The sequence below is a fragment of the Anolis carolinensis genome, chromosome 6 (genome assembly GCF_035594765.1).
Source record: "Anolis carolinensis isolate JA03-04 chromosome 6, rAnoCar3.1.pri, whole genome shotgun sequence".
Lineage (NCBI taxonomy): Eukaryota > Metazoa > Chordata > Lepidosauria > Squamata > Dactyloidae > Anolis > Anolis carolinensis.
The window spans coordinates 14184737-14206229 of NC_085846.1; the positions used below are offsets into that span (position 1 = coordinate 14184737).

At 41.5% G+C, this 21493-nt stretch overlaps 1 protein-coding gene across 1 annotated transcript; it reads left to right on the forward strand.

Annotated features, from left to right (window-relative positions):
• Window positions 1-1520: 1520 nt before the first annotated feature.
• u2af2 (U2 small nuclear RNA auxiliary factor 2) lies at window positions 1521-21159 on the forward strand. Its single transcript, XM_008117168.3, has 12 exons — window positions 1521-1907; window positions 9020-9155; window positions 10256-10285; window positions 10507-10610; window positions 10939-11090; window positions 11922-12038; window positions 13542-13680; window positions 13811-13890; window positions 14536-14658; window positions 18396-18482; window positions 19417-19665; window positions 20624-21159. Exons 1-12 carry the CDS (start codon window positions 1859-1861, stop codon window positions 20756-20758), a joined length of 1401 nt encoding a protein of 466 aa, XP_008115375.1. The 5' UTR covers window positions 1521-1858; the 3' UTR covers window positions 20759-21159.
• Window positions 21160-21493: the final 334 nt, after the last annotated feature.

A 21493-nucleotide genomic window follows, 5' to 3' on the forward strand; every position in this document is an offset into this window, starting at 1 on the left:
TAGGTTGTGATCATAACAGGTCATAATCCATCCCAACAGAAACTGCCTTATACGGCAGTGTAGATGGGTGCTAACCTGAGACACTGATAGCATAAACTTTTGTGGATCAAGGCTGCATTCACACTGCAGAACTGCAAATGGTTTGATGCCACATTAATTGCCACAATGCTATGGAATTCTGGGGAGTGTAGTTTTGCAAGGTATTTTTCCTTGGTTTTGTTGTATATCTTTCGGGCTGTGTGGCCATGTTCCAGAAGCATTCTCTCCTGACGTTTCGCCCACATCTATGGCAGGCTCCTCAGAGGCTGTGAGGCCTCTGAGGATGCCTGCCATAGATGTGGGTGAAACGTCAGGAGAGAATGCTTCTGGAACATGGCCACACAGCCCGAAAGACATACAACAACCCTGTGATCCCAGCCATGAAAGCCTTCGACAACACGTATTTTTCCTTCTCTGTCAAGAGAGCTCTGGTGTTTCAGCAAGCTACAAATTCTAAGATTCCATAGGATGGAGCTGTGGAGATTAAAGTGGTGTCAAACTGCATTCATTCGATAATGTAAATGCAACCTTTAATCTATTCCATCAGAAGCTACAAGATCCCTTTCGGTGTCTTCCATCCTTGTAGTTCACTATATTTTAATTTGGCAGAAGTTAGACGTTTTTAAAATAATCAGTTGGATTGAAGTGGGGAAAGAATGTATATTTTATATTTTTATTTACATTTAGATAATTTATATTTATATATAAATGTATATTTATATATAATCCAGGGCAGTAAATAAAGAACAACACTCTGAAAACAGAGGAATCCCAGACATGAAACAACCAGGGCCAGCTAACACCTCTCAACAATGGATTCCCCCAGGTAGCCAGGCCTTGAAGCTGCAAGGTCATTCAATGCTAATTACAACATTCACACTTGCCTCCAGCAGACAAGAGTTCTTTCTCCCACCCTGGACCTTTCAGAGTTATATAAACCCAACTTGCCTAGTTTCCAACAGACCTCACAACCGCTGACGATGCCTCCCATAGGTGTGGGCGAAACGTCAGGAGAGAATGCTTCTAGAACATAGCCATACAGCTCGGAAAACTCACAGCAACCCATCTATATTTTCTGGAAATGGTTAATTCATGGAGGGGGGGGGGACAATGAGACCGAATATGAATTAAACAAGCCAATGAAATAAAATACTGAATGCTTTTGGGATAATGGAAACATGAATTTTACATTAACTTAATGTCCCCTTTTCCACTCCTTCCTCCACGTGGTGGACAGGCTCTCCCCTTTGTGTCCATCTTTCTCCCAAACAAGGAGACCAAAAGCAACTAAAGGGCGTTTGGCTGAAAAGCCCCAGTCCCGGAACCAATCACAAAAGGGTTCGCTTTCTCTATTGTCAACATAACACAATGCAGGGAGGAGCCAAGAGCGTGCGACACTTGGGCAGGGGAAGTGACGTAGGAGGAAGAACCCGAACATCTCCGGAAAAAGCCGAAGACGTCTTACAGGTTGAGCTCAAACGAGGGGGAGTGACCGCGAGGACGAGAATCGTGAGAGGAGGTTCTCCCGAGAGTAGCCGAGCGTTTCCGTCAGCACACGAACCTCTCCGGGAAAAAGCCGAAGGTTCAATACGGGCTTCGCTGCAACGGGACTGGCCCAGACAGACAAGCGCCTGAGAGGACGCTTCCCCCCCCCACCCGAGCGCTTTTCCGAAAGTAGCCGAGCATTTCCGCGAACACCCGAAGCCCGCGCCGGAAGTTGCCGAACTCAAGGAAAGGCGCCTTTGCGGCCTACTGCGTGAGGCGGCGGTGAAGCAAGCGACAGAAAAGCCAGACCGGGCTTGAGTCTTTTTCCGTCGCCATGTCCGATTTCGACGAGTTCGAGCGGCAGCTTAACGAAAACAAACAAGGTGAGTGGGTGAACGAGAGAGAAAGCGGTGGCCTGGCCTGGGCGTGAGGGCATTGAAATCCCGCCTGCTTCGGACGCGCCCCCCTTGGTGAGAATGGAAGGGCCCGTTTACCTGAGGCGGACGCGGCGGGCGCAACCATATGCCTGGGCCTATGGGAGGATTGGTCTCCTTGTTGGCCAACTTCTTCCTCCTCTTTCGCCTGATTTGGCGGGAGGCGATTGGGGCGAGCGAGGGAAGCATGGCCGTTGGTGGCTTTGCGCGCGCGCCTTTAACGGAGCGGGAGAACGGAGGAGGGGAGGCCTGCCTGGCGCCATCGCTCGCTCCCGTAGCGCCCTTTCTTTACTCTCTGGGGCCTTCCTTGCTCATAAAAGAACAGGGACAGGCGGCGAAAGGAGTAGGGCCTTCACCGAGCTGACTGGGAGGCCACGAGGGCCGTCCAGCTCAATCCCACTCTGCGGGAGCACTCCACCAAAGCACTACCGACAGATGGACATGTGCTTAATAATAATAATAATAACAACAACTACTACTTTATTCTTATATTCCGCCCCATCTCCCCGAAGGGACTCGGGGCGGCTCACATGGGGACCAAGCCCAATGATACACAATTAAATACAACCACATGAATACATTTTAAACATAAAACATAAAATCATAGAGCATATAATATACATTAAAAACATCCTTAAAACCGATAGCTAATAGCCAGATGCAGTGAGCTTATTCAGACTAGAGGCAAGGCAAACGTTGTAAAGGCACAGTATCTTGTACTCTCTACTGCAGTGGTCCTCAGCCTGGGGTCCTCAGATGTTTTTGGCCTAAAACTCCCAGAAATCCCAGCCAATTTACCAGCTGTTAGGATTTCTGGGAGTTGAAGGCCAAAAACATATGGGGACACCAAGTTGAGAGGTGCAGTAGAGGGGTATAGGTGGAGGGAAGGGACAGTCATCAAATTGTGTCCATTCAGTCAAACGCACATTGAAATAGCCAGATTTTCAGATCTTTACGAAATGAGGCCAGGATGGGGTCTAGTCTAATTTATCTCGGGAGGGAGTTCCAGAGCCATGGGGCCATCACTAAGAAAGCCCTCTTACTTGTCCCCACCAACCGCGTTGGTGGTGGGAGCAAGAGGAGGGCCTCTTCAGCAGATCACAGATCATGCAGGCTCATAATAGGAAATATGATCACAAAGATAAGCTGGTCCCAAACCATTTAGGGCTTTATAGGTAATAACCAGCACCTTGAATTGGGACCGGAAACTTTTCTGGTCGGCAGAAACCTTCAGAGCAGGTATGGACAAACTTGGGCCCTCAAGGTATTTTGGACTTCAACTTCCACCATTCCTGACAGCCTACAGAATATGGACAGGACATGGGAATATTTTGGGAGGCTTCAGGAAAGTATCTGGAGACTTCTGAACAATTAATCTCTCCAGTCTTCGGAAAATTAAAGTGAAAAGCAGCAGGGAGACAATTCTTACAAAGTATCAAAGCAGGGGTGAGCAGTGGTACCCCACCATATATATGCATTCTTAAGTCTAGTCTAATCACTAAGCAGGCTCAAGAGGACAATGGAATAATGGCACATGAAGTGTCTGAATTTTCCATCAAGAATCGCTTTGTAATAAGACCTTTGTTGTTTGTAAATTGAGGCCAATCTAAGCAGCAGGATTAGACACATCATAATAATAAAACTTTATTTATATTCCGCCCTGTCTCCCCGAAGGGACTCAAGGTGGCTTCCAACAAAAAATGGCAACCATTCAATGCCATAATACGTTGAACAAAGACAAAATAAACAACCTTGCCTAATCCCAACAATCAATTCATAACTGTAACAAAGTACCCAGTAAATAAAATTAAATAATAACATAACTGGGCAACCACATATAATATAACATAATATAATAGGACACAGTTTGGGATCCTTAGCTCAGTAAGAGGCTACAATTTGAGATTTTCTTTTCAAAACACCTGGAGGGCCGAAATTAGCCCGGTAGCTGTTAGGAATTGTGGGAGTTGAACTCCAAAACACCTGGAGGGCCGAAGTTTGCCCATGCCTGGTTTAGGTGGAATCTCTTTTCCTGCCATTTGAATCCATTGTACCATGCCCTAGTCTCCAGAGCAGCAGAAAACAAGGCTACCCCTTCCTCAATGTGAGTTCCTTTCAAATATTTAAATAGGGCTCTGGTGTTGCCTCTCAGCCTTCTCTTCCCCAAGGAGACACGTGGGCCTGCTCCACAAGATCTGAGACCAGGCTGGAGTTGGGAGACTTCCTTGCCTGGAGCTGTATCATCTGAGCTTTCCTTATCTGAAATGCTTAATACTAAAACCGTTTGGGATTTTGTATTGTCTTTCCATATATGTACACAATGAGATGTATTTTTGGGGGAGGCAGTTTCCATGTCTAAACATGATATTTATATATGTTTCATATATGCCTTATACACATACTTTGAAGGTAACTTTTTCGCAATAATGTGGAGCATGAAATAAAGTTTATGTACAATGGACCATCAGAAAACGAAGGTGTCACTATCTCAGTCATGCATGTGGGCAATTTTGTAACGTCTTGTCTACGGTTTTCATGGCCGGAATCACTAGATCATTGTGAGTTTTCCGGGCTGTATGACCATGTTCCAAAAGCATTATCTCCTGGCATTTCGCCCACATCCTCAGAAGTTGTGAGGTCTTAACCTTACAACTTCTGAGGGATGCCTGCCATAGATATGGCTGAAACATACAGCCCGGAAAACTCACAACAACCCAATTTTGCAGTGTTTTGGAATTCTGAATAAAGGACACTCAACCCCCAGTAATCACTAGTTTTGTGGATGGGGACTGAGGTTTTAATCCTTGCAAAATTATTAACTGGGCCAATAGGTTTCTGTACAAGCAGCTTCAGACTCCATGATGAAAGACATATGGGCTTGGCCTGTGGAAAAATGGGAGGGAAAAGATGGTTGAAGGTTGTCTTGAGCTAGCCTAGTATTCAGTGTAGCTCAGTGCAGTTTAGGTGCCTAGCAGCGACTTTCAAAGAGTTCAAAGCAGGACTCATTCACAGGGTAGAAAGCCTGGAGATTGAACTTGGGAACTTCATACAAAGTATTGTTCAATCAAGCTATACAGTGTTCCCTCACTACTTCGCGGCTTATTGTTGGTGATCCTGGAACCTCACCCCCGCGATAAGTGAGGGAACATGGTACACTTCTTCCTTTAATCTCAACAGTATAAATTCTGGGTCTTTTCTTTACACCCATAAGATTATTGTCAGCTATTTATTTATTATGTTTATTTATACCCCACTTTATATCTCCAAAGGGGACTCAAAGCAGCTTGACATAAAAATATTAAAATAGAATCTGTATACATGGGTTCTGCATTCACACATTCAACAATCCACAGCTTGAAAATACATTTTTTTAAAATCCAAAAATCACACCTTTTGCCATTTTATATAAGGGACATCGTTTTATTATGCCTGTGTACATGCTGGGATTTGATCATCCACAGGGTATCATGAAGCTAAACCCCAGCAAATACTAAGGGCCCACAGTGAATAGATGCTTGCTTTCTTTACCTCTCCTTCTCCACAGATCAATCCTCAAATTAAAATTAGGCCAGAGATGGCAACTACTCCCAATTTTACATAGTTACATACACCTTAACATAACTGAGTGGGAATTTTGACTTGGATCTCCTTTATCCTACTCTAATACTAAATACTGTCCCACTCTAGCTCTTAGATTTTCTTGTGCATGTTCCTGTGTGTCTATCCCACCTCATATATTTTTCAGATCTTTCCCAATCCCTGTTTCTCCTCACAGTTATACTAAATGAATGACTGCCTTGAGCAGGTCCAAGCAGATATTTGAATACAAGTCTCCAATGGCCCTTGTTTGATATGCTTTTATGCTACTGTAGATAAGTCATTCCTCAGTCACTTTATCTGAGCTTTTAGATCTGTTCCTATTCTTTCCAGTGCATTGCTGTCCATTAATCACTTCTATGGAGAGCTCCCACCTCTTTAATATCAACTAATTAGAAATTTGGCATTAGTGATATGAGGAATACCAACTATTCTGCCCTGCAAAGACACTGTGTGGTTGTCCTAGAAGTAAAAGAGTATAATGGCAAGATTGTTGGAATTTTACTGCCATTCCATTTTCTGATTGCAGAGAAGGCTTATGGCCTTCCAATCCTGGAGATTGAATGGGTCTCCTTTAAAACAGCTTCTAATAATAATTGGCAAAATAAAAATACAAATATTTCTGTCTTAGGCTATGGATCAACTTTTCTTCTCCTTCTTGTACTGGGACGTATTTATCTTTTGTTCCTGCTCCCCCCCCCCCCCCCCCCAAGTCCACTTAAAAAATCTATGATAAATGTAATGCAAAAGGAAGCTTCCAGGGAGTGAGCCAGTGTGATTAGTTTATTCACTGTGGCTGAGCATTTGAATAGGTGAACACAGATGACTGACGTCAAATATACCTGCAGAAACTGTACATTGCATAACTATCAGAAGGTGAACCTTATTTGCTGCAGATGAGCGGATTTACAGTCATCCAATAAAGTTTCTCCATAAAGGTTATTGTGGAATTTGCATTTCTTTTTTCAATGATATTGTGTACTTTCAAGTCATTTCTGACTTAGGATGACCCCAAGGCAAACCTATGAAAGGATTTTCTTGGCAGAATTTGTTTAGAGGGCATTTGCTATGTCTTCCTCTGAGTCTGAGAGACCCCGACCTGCGCAAGGTCGCCCAGCAGGTTTCCATGGCTAAGCAGAGATTCCATCCACGACACCATGTTGGCTCATGCTATTTACAAGTTATTCAGCAGACATCTGCATTTCTTCAAGCTGTTAAGGACCTAACTTGACAAGTCTCTTGTGAAACACACGGATATAATTGAATTCTCACACCAAACCTACAAGTGCACAATGTTCTATGTGGTGTAAGAAGTGCTTGGCTATAAGTGGTTGCCTACTACTGCCATCTGGGGCAAACTTCATATAAGAGATTGTTCAAGCTAGGTGGAGTTATTACAGAATATTTTGTCACACTGGGAAATGTTTTGTTTCCCTCTATAGTAGAGCTTTCCAAACATTTCAGGTTAGTGACACACGTTTTAGACACGCATTCTTTTATGACACAATAATTCAGTTTTACTGGCAAACAGGAGGTTAAATCAAACCCCTTATAAGAGTTTCATCATCTATCTATCTATCTATCTATCTATCATTATCTTCACTGTATAAACAAGGCTTAGATTTTTTCATTTATAATTACATACTACAGTTGATTCTTGCATAGTTTCCTCTATAGCTGCTCGATGTGATTAATCGAAAACATGATTTTCAACAGATTTTATTTTCTTAATTAGAAACTTTTCCATTTTAGCGGCATTTACTGCAACTCAATCAACAAATTGCGCAGGTTATAAAAGTTATAACAGTACTGACACTTATTAGTTATAACAGCATCAGCCTTTGTTTGTGGGGGCGGGGGAGCATTTTTCATGAGGCACACCTAGGGACTACAAGCGACACACTAGTGTTTCCCGACACACTGTTTGGAAAGCTGTACTCTACAGAGAGTGATAAGCCCCGGACTTGCTTGCAACATTACAAATATTAAGTGGAGGTGAGGATTATTTTGACAGTTGCTGTGCTCTTCCTTTTCAGAAACAAGTAGGGTTTCTTTCGTGCTGCATTTCCAGGGTGCTTCAAAACTTCTTTTCCTGGTTCAAACCTAAAAAGGTGCAGTGAAAGTCTGGGACTATACATTGGTGCTTGAACAAAAGGAGGCTTTTGTTTATAAAAATGGTTTGTTTATCAAGGCTGAATTAGCCCCCAAAATGGAAAGTAATTCATGGGGAGGCTCAATAAGGAGCTGTATTTGTGATTTACACAAAAAGTTTCCCTCGCTCATAAAACCACTTTTGAGTCAAAACACTGCATGTTCATTTAAAAAAAAAAAGCAGAAGAGGCATTAGCTGTATGTGTATGTACTGTACACTATCCTGAGGGAGTATCTTACTAGAGTGGAGGTTTACCTAAAGTATCATAGCTCCCATCTCCACTGAATGCATCTACTGGTATTTGTATTTTTTTCCAGATCAAAATGTGTACATGTCTGTTGCAAGAGAGCTTTAACACCCAAATGCCTTGCATAGTATAGCAACAAATGTGCCAGCACAAATGCAGCTTTGTGCTGGTCATTGTACAATGTTCTTTATTGTTCACTTCCAGCACAGCTGCAACAGTCTTCTCCAATGTGCAGAAGACTGCTTTATGTTGATGGATATTTCCTGTAACTCTGTTACTTTTTGTTAATTCATTGCCTTTACATCAAATAAGAAACTTCACAATATTAAAAAATTACTAAGTAGGAATATAAGATTTATAGAAGCCATGTGACTTCTGACCTTCTCCAGTTCTTTTTGCCCTGTTTATGTTGCACAGATTGGACATAAACAATTCTGGGTTAAGGAGGAAAATCCAGCTTCCTTCAGCTACTGTGGCTTATTTTACTTGCAAAATTGTTAGAATTATGAATTCTTCTGAACACAATGAACAGGACATCGGGAAGGGATTGTGGTGAAGTAAGTACAGTGAAGATGGAGAGCAGAGAACAGGTGGTTGGCCCAGTTTGCTATTCATTTTTTCAGAGTCCCTATATCTGGGATTTGGTCAAAAAGACAACAATAGCTTTGTGACATATTCCACCAAGTGTTGCCCTGTGAGATCCCCAAATTCTTGTTTCCTGGTGAGAACTTACAGAATCCCATAAAAAAAATATTTATATAACTCATAAAACTGAGAGGTAGGGAATTTTTTCCTTTGCATTCTGCCTCTTAGTTGACAATTGCTGTTTCTACATTAATTGAAAGCTGAAATTTAATTTTGCCTTTCTAAATTTGGTAATTTGAGATCTGGAAAATGGAAGCATGGGTTCAGAAGAGTACATCACTTCCATGACATTTCTTTTTAAATATATATTTTTAATCTGGCCCTTGTAGAGGAGTAGAAAGAGTCTCAATAACAAGACAAAGGTCGTACTTGTATCCAACACTACAATTAGTGATTCATTATATTTTTCTCTGTTTTTAGAGCGTGACAAAGAAAACCGTCACCGGAAACGCAGCCACAGTCGTTCACGGAGTCGTGACAGGAAGCGGCGCAGCCGTAGCCGTGATCGGCGCAACAGGGATCAGCGCAGTGTCTCGCGGGACCGCAGAAGACGCAGGTAGGGGCTGCTTTCCTTTCCTCTCCATTTTTGGGTGTGCTATGAGGAAATTTAAACCATGCGTTTAAATATATTATTTAGAGAGGGATATGCATGGTAGAATAGTGATTTTGGGGAACTAGAACGTATATAAGTTCATTGAGAATAGAGTAATAACGGTGGCAGCGGCCAGATCACGACAACAAAAAGTCAGTATTTCTGAATTCTTGAGTGTAGTGCTATTTGGTTATTTAATAGTGTGATTATTCATTTATTCTGGTTCATTCCAATCAGGTTGATGATGTTCTCTGTGAAAGCCTTATGCTGGTGTATTGCTGAAATAAAAGGGAGCTGGTCTAGAACTGCATCTGAGCTCTTAGGTCTAATGAACAGTGTGCTTCTCAGTATATGTATTAGCTTTGCCTGTATGTGTTAAACATTGTTGAACTTGGCAAAGCCTTAGAAGGCATTAAGAAAAGAGGAGCTACACTTGTGGACAAAGGAATACATCACACAGAGGAGTGATGCTCCAAAGAGTAAAAGTCATCCTCAGCCTTCGCTGGCTGCAGAGAACACAGTGTTTGTGAAGGCAACTTTTTGTGACTTTGGAGTTACAAAGGATAACAAGCTGCTCTTTGGGAGTTTTCAGTTCATGCATCTTGTTTCCTTCAAGGGAATGAACATTACTCCACTATCACTGATGGTTACCTTTGCTTTCTGTATGTGCTGTAAAATAATTTTGCAGCTGTGAGGATGAATAACTGTAATTATTTGAAACACTCAAAATCCTATTTGATGTGTGGAAATAAAGCACCTCATCTCCTATAGATTTGTTCATGGTTTCCAACATCAGCTCTGGATGCCCCATTTTTGTTTAAATAGTCTCCTTTTAACCTCAGTTACAAACTTGTTTCTTACTACAGCATGTGAGTGAGATACTTTGCTGACAAGATATTGGTCAGTTTTCCTGTTGCCGCTCTCCCCAGCCCCAGTTGCATCTTTGCTCACAGTCTTAGGGCAGATGGGACCTTGGTGCTACTACTGGATCTGTTTGACTGGCTGCCTAAGCCTGATTTGTCTGCCAGGAAAAGACACAAACCCATTTTGTTTTTGCTTTTCAGGTCACCTCTAAGCCTATCAGGTCCCCTAAGGTGAGCATTGCAATTCTTCCATATGCTGAATGAGGATTTGGAGGTTCTGTGAGGCAGAACAAAGAGAACCCAAGGGTGCTGGGATTAGGGGATACTGTGTTAAAAGGATTTTGGCCTTATATCCTGTGTTGATGGTGCTGGAACATAAAGCCATAATCAAATCAAGTCAGCATGGTCTTGACAGTTCCCGTTGATTTTTTGTCTCCTCTTCATCTCCACAGTCGCTCTCCCCGGCATGAGAAGAAGAAGAAGGTCCGCAAGTATTGGGATGTCCCACCTCCAGGATTTGAACACATCACACCCATGCAGTATAAAGCCATGCAAGGTAGACACACCCCAGCTTTGTTGTCTGGCTATATTGGATTTCTGTTTTCCTACTGCCATTTGAAAAATGCATGACTATAATAACCAGAATTGAAAAAGTGTAATTGTGCTTCTTATCTCTTCCTTGAACTGTTACATATTACGGTGGCATCATAGTAATTCACTATCTGTAGTTGTTGTTGTTTCCACTTAGTGTTGCATATGTTAGTAATCCAATATCTCCAGATGAGCAATGCCATGGACTGTCAAACTTTAGCTAGTTGATATAACTGCCGATTCTAGGGTCTGAAGTCCTGGGTTTGTAACCATGAATGCTGTATTGTTTTTAGCTGCAGGGCAGATTCCGGCCACAGCCCTCCTACCCACCATGACCCCTGATGGCCTGGCAGTGACCCCCACTCCTGTGCCAGTGGTGGGCAGCCAAATGACTCGGCAAGCACGTCGTCTCTATGTGGGAAACATCCCCTTTGGAATTACTGAGGTATCTACTTGCCTGTCTGATTCTTCTAACATGATTTAATTTATTTTCTACCTAACAAAGTGAACTCCTTAATAGCTCCTTCAAAAAATTCTGAAAGCTGTAGCTGGCACCTTAGCATCAGAGGCCAGTTGTACATGGAGTGCTCTGTTTTCCCCATCTTAAGAGTTCATTTGTGTCCTTTATTTCAGAAGTACAAGGCTAGGAAGGAATCTTTTCTATACTTGCAGTGCTTATAACTGTAATGATACAGCACCTTTGCTGAATAGTGAATAATCTGATCATGTTCTCTCTTTGTGGCTATTTATCCAAATCTTTATATTATTGTGCAAGACAGATAATTTGAAACATTCTTTTGAAAAGTATCATATATACGGTACATAATCTGCCTGCCTTTTAAGTAAAAGTGGTTGTATTGTTTCATAACGGGCACTATACATCTTTTCGAAACTTCCTTGCCTAATTCTCTTAATCCAGATTCTTCTTCTGCTCATATTTTAAGACAGATGTAATCAAGAGCAAGATGTGGAAAGGATAAATTTAGGCTGTAATCCTGTACACCTTTGCCTAGGATTAAATTTGATTGAAATCAGTGGTACATATCTTTGAGTAATATGTGTGAGATTATACTGCTAATACCAAAATGACTCTGGAATTAAATCAGTGATCATTATTTAAATGTTTGTATCAAGGGAAAGAACTCAAAAGAAGTTCTCTTTAAAATGAATAGCATTTCAAACTGTAGTTCCACTTGTAGCTCTGAAGGCAAATGCTCTTCTATTTCTGTGTCATATACACCTGACTTTTTATCTCTCTCCCTCTTTGACCCAACAGGAGGCTATGATGGATTTCTTCAATGCTCAGATGCGTCTTGGTGGACTTACTCAGGCTCCTGGTAACCCTGTGTTGGCTGTGCAGATCAACCAGGACAAGAATTTTGCATTTTTAGAGGTGAGTAGAAACCATGGCATGTTGAATCAGAGGGCACTTCAGAATAAATATATGCTTTATTTATTGTAGCTTGCCACATAAGTTAAAACAAATAACAGTCAAATCAGTGGATAATACAAAAGCGATTAAACAGTCAAAAGCCTGGGTAAACAAAAAGGATGTTGCTTGCATGTGGAAATTGTACAAAATAGAGTATAATGTTAAGAATTCCACAGATCCAACTGGCCCCTTCCTAATTACTAGTCCATAGTTGTGAAGTACCCGCATAGAGCAAGTTTTTACAAGGGGATCTGATGCATATCACTAAACTTTGTCTTATAGCTGAATCTGGGATGTGTGTTTGAGTGTTGAGAAGAAGTATAAAACATATGATACAGTATTTGTTTACTCTAAGCACTTTCCAAAGTGTCATTCTATTAATTTTAGTTTGGCACTACTCTATCCAAGAGATTATTTTCTCTTTATAATGATATCACTAAGTTGCTGTAAGATTTGATTCTAAGAGTAGCAACATCTGGATTTTGTATTCAAATTGGGATGGTGGCATATTCTGAAAAGGCAATTTTCAGGGCTTATTTAATAGCCTTCCATATAAGAAAAGGGAAAAAAAAGCTTGTATGGGAAATGTGATTTAAAGGGGATTTCAGTGTGTACATGCCCTCCTAGGAATGATTCATTCGGTGGATCTTGACATGTATAGGATTTTCAGTCAACCTTGATTAAAGCTATGGAGTTCAATAACATGTCAGTATTAAAATACAAACCTCAAAGAGCTAATGTTAATAAATGGTTAGAAAGTTCTGGATTGCCAAGTCAGGATATAAATAAGATGTGTGAGTTTCGGGAAGAACAGTGTTATTTTCAATTGGATGAAGGGGAAATTTTTAAGTTACTTTTGGGATACAGAATTATATGTTCTTTGTACTGGCAAATGAGAGGGGAACACTTTCTCAGTTTGTATTCCTGTGGCGATACTTCATGCTATAGTAGTTGCGTCAAGAAGTAGGGGATGACACCTTGCTGGAAATTCCATTTCCTTTGTAGTACAGGACATACTATTTTAGTCAACAACATGAGCATTTTTCCAGTACCATCATTATGTGTTCATAGTTTAATGCAGCCTTCCCCTACTTTGTGCTCTACAGTTATATTGCTCACTGTTTTGAGATGGTGTTTACTGTAACTCATGAGCATAGAACAGGCTGAGTTAATCTCACTTCTTGTAGGCTAGAATTCGAAGGAACATCAAGCTGGTGTCTCTTATCATTTGCCCTTGTTATAGAGAGGGATGGGGATCACAAAACCCTCTGGATGATATTGGACTACAATTCCCAATTTTTTTCAGCATTGTCTGTATTGGCTTGTGCTATTGGAACAAGTAGTCCCAACATGGAGAGCCACATGATTCATCTCCCATCTAACAGAGTGTTCATGAACCTCTCTCCTTATAAAGATGCATATCCCATGCTTCACTTTTCCATTTCCCTTCTCCCCACAACTTAGTTCCGCTCTGTGGATGAAACTACCCAGGCCATGGCCTTTGATGGGATCATTTTTCAAGGACAGTCATTGAAGATCAGACGCCCCCACGATTACCAGCCACTCCCTGGCATGTCTGAAAACCCTTCAGTGTATGTGCCAGGTGAGTATTCTAGAACTTTACAGAAGCTGGCTCCTGTAAAATACATGGGAAGGGCTCAAAGTGGGAGGGAGCGTGATTCCTTCTCTAAATGTGGCTGATCCCAAATAATCCCTGCTATTATTTCTACCAGGTGTGGTGTCCACAGTGGTTCCAGACTCTGCTCACAAGCTATTCATTGGGGGTCTTCCAAACTATCTTAATGATGATCAGGTGAGTCTGGGCACATGCAAAGTACTTTTGAATTGTCGTATTTCTCTGTTCCTTCATACCTTCTATGTAACACAAATAAGGACACTACCTCTAGCATCTCTTGCTAGCTCACTTCCAGTTTTGTGGGCAAAGTGTATGCTGTCTGTTTACATTCTCACAGATTACGATTCTTAGTTATGCCCTTAAAAGCAATCCTTGAAAGCTTCTATTTTAAAAGTCCATATATAGAGCCCTTATAGCCTAGTTTTTAATACAGGCAGTCCCCAAGCTGCAAACATCCAACTTACATATGACTCCTAGTTACAAACGAGGGTGAGACAACAGGAAGTGTGAAAAGAAATCTACCCCTAGGAAGGGAAATTCACTTCTGTAAGAGTGATCATGGGGGAAAGGTGATGCCACCAAGGTTTTATCACCAATCCTTGTTTCTACAACAACCCAACATTTTCAAAAGCCAGTAGTTGCAGGAACAAAGTGAAATTTTCTATCTTATTTGTAACCTGGGGACTGCCTGTATTGCCAACAAGTCTTTAGTATCTAGCCATTGAACTTGAGGAAATTGCCCACTGCCACCGGAAATAGTTGCCTTGTTTGTGAAATGCTAACAATTTCTCAGTGTTTCTTCCTCCTTTTCTCTCTTGTCAGGTCAAAGAGCTGCTCACTTCCTTTGGACCCCTAAAGGCTTTCAACCTGGTGAAGGACAGTGCCACTGGCCTGTCAAAGGGTTATGCCTTCTGTGAATATGTGGATATCAACGTGACAGACCAGGTAGGGCCAGCCTCCCGCTCTCGTCCTCTCTTTTTATTTTTGCTTCGCAGCGGCCCACCGATCTGTCCGTGGGATGAGGGGGGTTCTTTGTCCTCTGAGCAGGTGGGGTGTTTTTTTCTCCTCCCCTCTAGGGGGTGCCAGCTTTTCTCTCCTTTACAGCACAGCTGCTGACTTAGCGGCAGACACCATCGAGTTAGTGTTCTGATCACTTCTGCTTTTTGTTCCCCCCAAAAAAACAACAACTCTCCCCGAATGTTAGTCGGAGAAGGCTTCGGCCTTTTTGCGAAGACCCCGGCCGCCGTGCCCGACCGAGAGCCGGTAAGAAGCCCTCCCCTCACCAGTCAGGGAAGAGCCGGGTCCGTAGCGCATTTCACCTGTTCCCCCACCCCAAGTGAATTCTCCAACCTGCATTCTTAAAAACTGGGTTTCATTTCTCCCGCTGTGCTTTTTGATACAGCAGGAGGAGGTGAAACAGGCCCTTAAACTGCAGATGTGCTCTGCTTGCTGACTGGTGGGAGTTGTAAAAAGCCAGTAATGACATTTATCATGTAACACTAAACCAAAGGAAAAGCACCCCAGATTCCCCTTGCCTCTGTTGGACTGGGGGGACTTGTGGTGGAGAGGAAACACCCCAAAATCCCTATAGGATTCGGAGAGTGTCGGTGGTAACTTTGCATGCTGAGCACAAGCTCTTGTTTCTGGGTTGACCTCCATAAGGGATGTGCATGTGTTTCTTTTGTTACTGAGTGCCTCTGTTAGTGTGTATGGATACGTGTTTTATATTGCCCCCCAACCTACCTGCTTCCCTTTCCGTATAGCCTTTCTTCCCATATGCTACTTGGGAAGTGTGTGTTTTCCCATTCTTCCCCTTCCCCTGGTCTCTCTGCACTAAGGAGAAAGGTATGAGTTTTTAGCAAGAGCTAAAATCTTGGTTCAGACATCCAGAAATAGGTTGTGGTTTTTCGGAAAGAAAAGAAAACTAAAGGTGGGTTGGCAGTTCTCAGACATTTAAAAGTGTTGGATGGTAATTATTTGCTGTGTTTGCTCAGGGTAGGATAGATAAAAGCCTATTTACACCCCAGGAAATGTATGTTGTGTTTTGACATGTTGCTGAATGCCCTACCTGCAGAAGCACCTTAGTAAAGGAACACGTTGTTTATGGTCATAAGACCAAAAAAAAAGCTGGAAACATTTGCTTCAGGGAAGCTTTTTTTTTTTTAGTGGACTCTTAACTGACCTAGAAGGTGGATGATCTAATCTTTTTTCACCTCACCCTGGTGCCATTTTTTGCTTAATTTTATTGCTTTTGGGGATATTAGCATCATTGATATAGAATTGCTTGTTCTGTGTATAAGACAAGGAGTTTTTGTACTGCCAGTGCTTGCTTAACTTGCAGGTGTGTGTTTGAGTAGGTGACTTTTTTCAGATCCATACAATTGGATTACATAACCATATAATTCAATTGCCCTTTAAAAACTTAGAATAATAAATCTCTATAGTTCTTTATTTTAAAGAAGTGTAAGACAAGTAGTAGTCAGTCAACTGGTTTAAAAAGAAAAGTTGGAATTGGCAATAAATGGCATTCTAAGCTGGCCATACTATGATCAGGAATGCTGCTTCATGGTGACTTAACAAAATGTTTCTTTACTGTGCTCTACAAATATTTCAGGCAGGTTTTGTAAAAGATTTTATAAATGACTGACAATGCAGTCAAATGGTGGGTTACTCAGAAAACTTATTGTGATCAGTTTTGGAGTTTGCAAATGTGAATGAGAAGTAAGTGCCAGCGTGCTGTACTCCAGAAAATGGAAAATTCATACTTAATGCCTTTGGGAGTACCTTTTCAGAATGCATTGTGGCATTTTTAAACATGCATTTACTTTAAAACATGTGGAGGCACTTTGGAAAGTGAAGGTATTGAGATATAGAGAGGTTATTAAAAAGTAACAAGGGCAGTTTTAATATTTTTGATCCAGGAACAAATGTTAAGAAAGCAGACCAAACAAGATTTAAAGGGTGGTGTTTTAGCACTGGAGTCTTGGATTTGATAGATCTGGGAGCTCTTTAAAGTTCAATTGATAACTACAATTGAATTTTATCCATACAACAGTTCTCAGAGGCTGTAACCACTCAGTCTCCTTCTGTGACATTTAAATCCAGGTCTTCTGCATCTAAAGAGGAAAAGCAATTACAGTAGAGTCTCGCTTATCCAACATAAACGGGCCAGCAGAACGTTGGATAAGCGAATATGTTGGATAATAAGGAGAGATTAAGGAAAAGCCTATTAAACATCAAATTAGGTTATGATTTTACAAATTAAGCACCAAAACATCATGTTATACAACAAATCTGACATAAAAGTAGTTCAATACGCAGTAATGCTATGTAGTAATTACTGTATTTACAAATTTAGCACCAAAATATCACAATGTATTGAAAACATTGACTACAAAAATGCATTGGATAATCCAGAACGTTGGATAAGCAAGTGTTGGATAAGTGAGACTCTACTGTACTTCTCAAGCTGTAACATTTGAGGGTTCCATTTACATTTTTTTTTTTACAAATGGGATGCAAAGCTTGATGAGTCCCAAGGCGTCAGTGTTTTAACTGTGGAGACATAGTGTGAATTAACTAATTGCACTTCCAAAATTTAGAATCTTTAAAACACTCCTTTTGGCAAAGATTTGGATGACAAATTGTACTGAGAGAAGAGGAAAATAGAGGCACGCCCTCCAAAAGAGCTCAATGGAGCTGGGCTAAGAGGGCAAGTAGATTACTGTCAGACACTGAGTCCTTGCTCTTTTTAGTCCAGAAAGCTGTATCTAATCTCTACTCTACTTTTTGAGTCTTCATAAGGTAATTCAATTCTTATGTGCTTTCCTGTGAGGAGAGGGCCTAGAAAATTGTACAATTTTGAAACAAGCAGAGGTTCTGTAGATATCTGAAACCTGAGTAGATGTCTCCATTCATGAATTTCTAGGTATGAGTTAATGAGTATGGGCCCATGTTGATGTTGGATTTCAATCCGATCCATTTGAGAACATGACCAGTCCTTCCTTTGTCCACTAAATATTCTGAGTTGATGGTGGATGGGCTCCTTGCAGTACAGACCTTTCCGGTTTTTCTTGCCAGTTCTCATTGCACGACTAAGGCAGATAGCTAGCTATCTGTGGTTCCCATGACTAGAACAATTTCTGTATCACAGCAAGGAATTGTAATCTTGTCTGTAGTTTCCATGGAAACAATTTTTAGAGTGTGAAACCTGTTCAGTTTCAGCTGAACTCCCAAGGGATGGCAGTGGCCCAAAAGCAATAGAAGTCGCACTTGGGGATGAATAAAATTTTATCTGTATATTCTGGAGTTTTCTGTCTATGCTAATGATGTTTAGCTGCAGCTGAAAACGTACCTCTTGCATTTGTCTCCTTCATGCAGACAGTCATTGTTATCCCACTTTAAATCCTTTCAACAAGATGTGTTTTTATAAAAACAAAATCAAAATCCATTTGCGACATTGCCCGTTTTGGGATCCGGCAGGTAACTAAGCCAATTATGGTTTTAGATCCATGGCAGTACAGTTCAGGTAGGATTCTGGTGGGAGGCCAGGAGAAAGCCACCTTTGTGTATGAATGTGTGGGATTTGGGGAATGGGGAAGAGGGTGGAAGGGGCTGTGTGGCAGGCAGCCTTGAGGCTCAAGTTTTGAAGTGTCTGGATTCACTTTTTTCTGCCCTCACAGGCCATCGCGGGCTTAAATGGCATGCAACTGGGCGATAAAAAGCTGTTGGTGCAGAGAGCCAGTGTGGGAGCCAAGAATGCTACTCTGGTAAGAAAGGAAAGAAACTGGGAGAAAGAAAAGTCATGGCTGGGAGAAATTAAGCTTTCCTGCAGATTCTTGCATCTGGTTTAGGGCAAAAGAAGAAGAATGATGAAAAACCATGCCTAGCCCTTAGGTAGCCAAGTCTGCTTAGAGAAATAAGGCTGTGTTCACGATGTTGTATGGCACCTCTGGATTTAGAGGAAGCCAATTGTTAGAGTTGGGGGAGAAAGGAGGATTGTTGTCTTTGTTTCTTTTGTGTGGGCTGCCCAGAGATATAATTACCCACTGTGGAAAGAAGGTACCAAAATAGGATTTTAATCAAGTTTGCTTTTCTATTAAGAACCATCTGTACTCATGAAAAAATTTGACTTCTCAAATTTTAATGTAGAGATTTCCCCAAGTCGCCAAAATAAATAGTCAAATGTTCCTCAGTGTTACTGTGTGAAGTCAAATCTTTCTCTCCACATGTGACTTTTTAACAGCCCATACTATTCTGCTGGTGTTAAAAAGATCTAAACCAGTGGTTCCCAAACCTTGGTTTCTCCAGTTGCTTTCACCCTCAGCTCCCAGAATTCCTGGCTCTTAGTCAAGCTGGCTGAGGCTTCTGGGACTTGAAGTCCAAAACATCTGGAGGAGCAAAGTATAGAATTGTACAGTGTTTTAGAGCCTATGAAACCAATTCCAAAGTGCACAAGAGTCGTAGGCCTAAATGGTCCCTTGTCTGAGAATTGCAGAAAATTATGATTCCTGTTGCATCTTTTTCTGTCATTCTGAGCTGGCCTCTGTGCTTCACTGAATAAGAAGGTAGCCCACAGTTTTGTGGTATCCAAAACAGAAGAGGCAGATTTCTTGGGTAGAAAGGTTGTGATGTTGAATATGTAGAAGGAGGAGTCTTAGATGGCTGTGATTTTAAACTCTTCTTCCATTTTCTACCTGACAGAGTACAATAAACCAGACTCCAGTGACACTGCAAGTACCGGGCCTGATGAGTTCACAGGTGCAGATGGGTGGTCACCCCACTGAGGTGCTGTGCCTCATGAACATGGTGCTGCCAGAGGAACTGTTGGATGATGAGGAATATGAGGAGATCGTAGAGGATGTACGCGACGAGTGTAGCAAGTATGGCGTGGTCAAATCCATTGAGATCCCCCGGCCTGTTGATGGCGTTGAAGTGCCTGGCTGTGGCAAGGTAATTGGTAGTTCTCTGTGAAGAGTGGTTGGATGCTAGGAAGAGGAATCAGGCAAGTTTAATGCAGCATAGTGGACAGGAGCTGAGAAAGTTGCAATTCAAATAAAATACTGATGAGGCAGCACAAATAATTGTGCAAAAGGTAAAAAGTGCCTTGCTGAATGCCAAATAAATTCACTGCAAACTCCCATTGCTGTGCAGATATGGCAGGGTTCAGTCATAGAAATAGTGTGGCAATAGATAAAATGTGGGGCTTTGGCTGTCTGGGGAGAGGTTTTGTGACTTTCCAGTTTTACATCCCTGATTCTTGCCATTGATAACAGCCCAACAAAAAAAAAATCTTGATATCTTGGTTTTTAGGCCTGTTGTTTGGGGTGATGATTCAGAAAATTGCATTGAATAGATCGCATTAGTTTTTCTTAGATATAGTTATCACAATTTTCTATGGGAGAGCTGATAAAGAGTAATCTATGTCATATGTTCTGTATCTCAAACACTAGAGCTGATATGAGAAAACTGGTGCCATTTTTTGGAATCAGCAGGTCAGATCTACCCAGAAACAGGCCTAGCATTTGATGCACCAAATGTGTGTAATATGCCTAGTAATTATACTAATAAGTAATACTTCTCCAAAGCAGAATTTAGTAAGTAATGAATTCTAAAATTCTTCCTACTCTCAAAACTTTATTTCTTTCGGAATCCCATCTCTTGAAAATTGGAAAACGTTGACAGCAGATCCCAGGATCCATCGTCCATGCTGCCTACAACATGCAGCTGTAGTCTGAAATAAATCAACCCTGGCCAAAACAGATTTTGGGAGCAAGCAGTCTCTTGTGGATGTTAGCTTTCTCTGAGGGATCCAGATTCCCCTTTTTCAATTGGTTTTACCATTGTTGTATGTTTAGATAGGATAGGTTTATTATTAATTATTTTTCTCTCCTTCTCCCTAAATTCCTAGATCTTTGTGGAGTTCACATCAGTCTTTGACTGTCAGAAGGCAATGCAAGGCCTGACTGGGCGAAAGTTTGCAAACCGGGTCGTGGTGACCAAGTACTGTGACCCGGACTCCTATCATCGCCGAGACTTCTGGTAGCCCAGCCCAAAGCAGGTCTTGAAGCGTCTTCTGAGGAGGCAGGGGCAGCTCGCTGGCCAGAGAGGCTCCTTTAGCAGCATAGCCTGTTTATATTTTATGGCCAAAATCTCCTGTATTTTTTTTTTCTTTTAAGGGCCCCAATTCCTTCCTTTTCTATCCCTGCCACGAGCCTCCCTCCCTCCCCTCCCCACGGTTTCCCAGTGATGGTTACTCTGTAGTAGGAATGTTGTCTTTATCCCCATATCCCCCTCCTCCCTTCTCTGTGATTCTGATTTTTGCTAAGAGGAGTTTCACTCAAAAGGACGGGCTCGTTTTGTTGTATTTTCCTTTCCTCTGCGCTGTGTGTATGGACGACTATTTCTCTAGCGTTGTCTCTCAGAATTAAACATTTTTTCCAATTCCCTGGTGTCATTGGGGATATTTTCCTCTCTTTTTTTGTTTTATTATAAATTCCTAGTAGCAAGTTATTATGGGTAGGAGAATACCCAATGCTTGGTCAAAGAAAAATGGCCTTTTATAGATGCTGCTTATATCCAGACACAAGTTATTTGTACAGAGAAATAATGCTGGGTCCCTTACCAGACTAAGCAATTTTTACATATACAATTTTCAATCAGTGTTCCTTGGGCAAGCTGATGGATTATGGAAGCAGTACTCCCAACATATTTGGAGGGTTCAAGGTTGAGAAAGGCAAATTTAAGATCTTTTTTATGAAACAACTATATTATACGTATA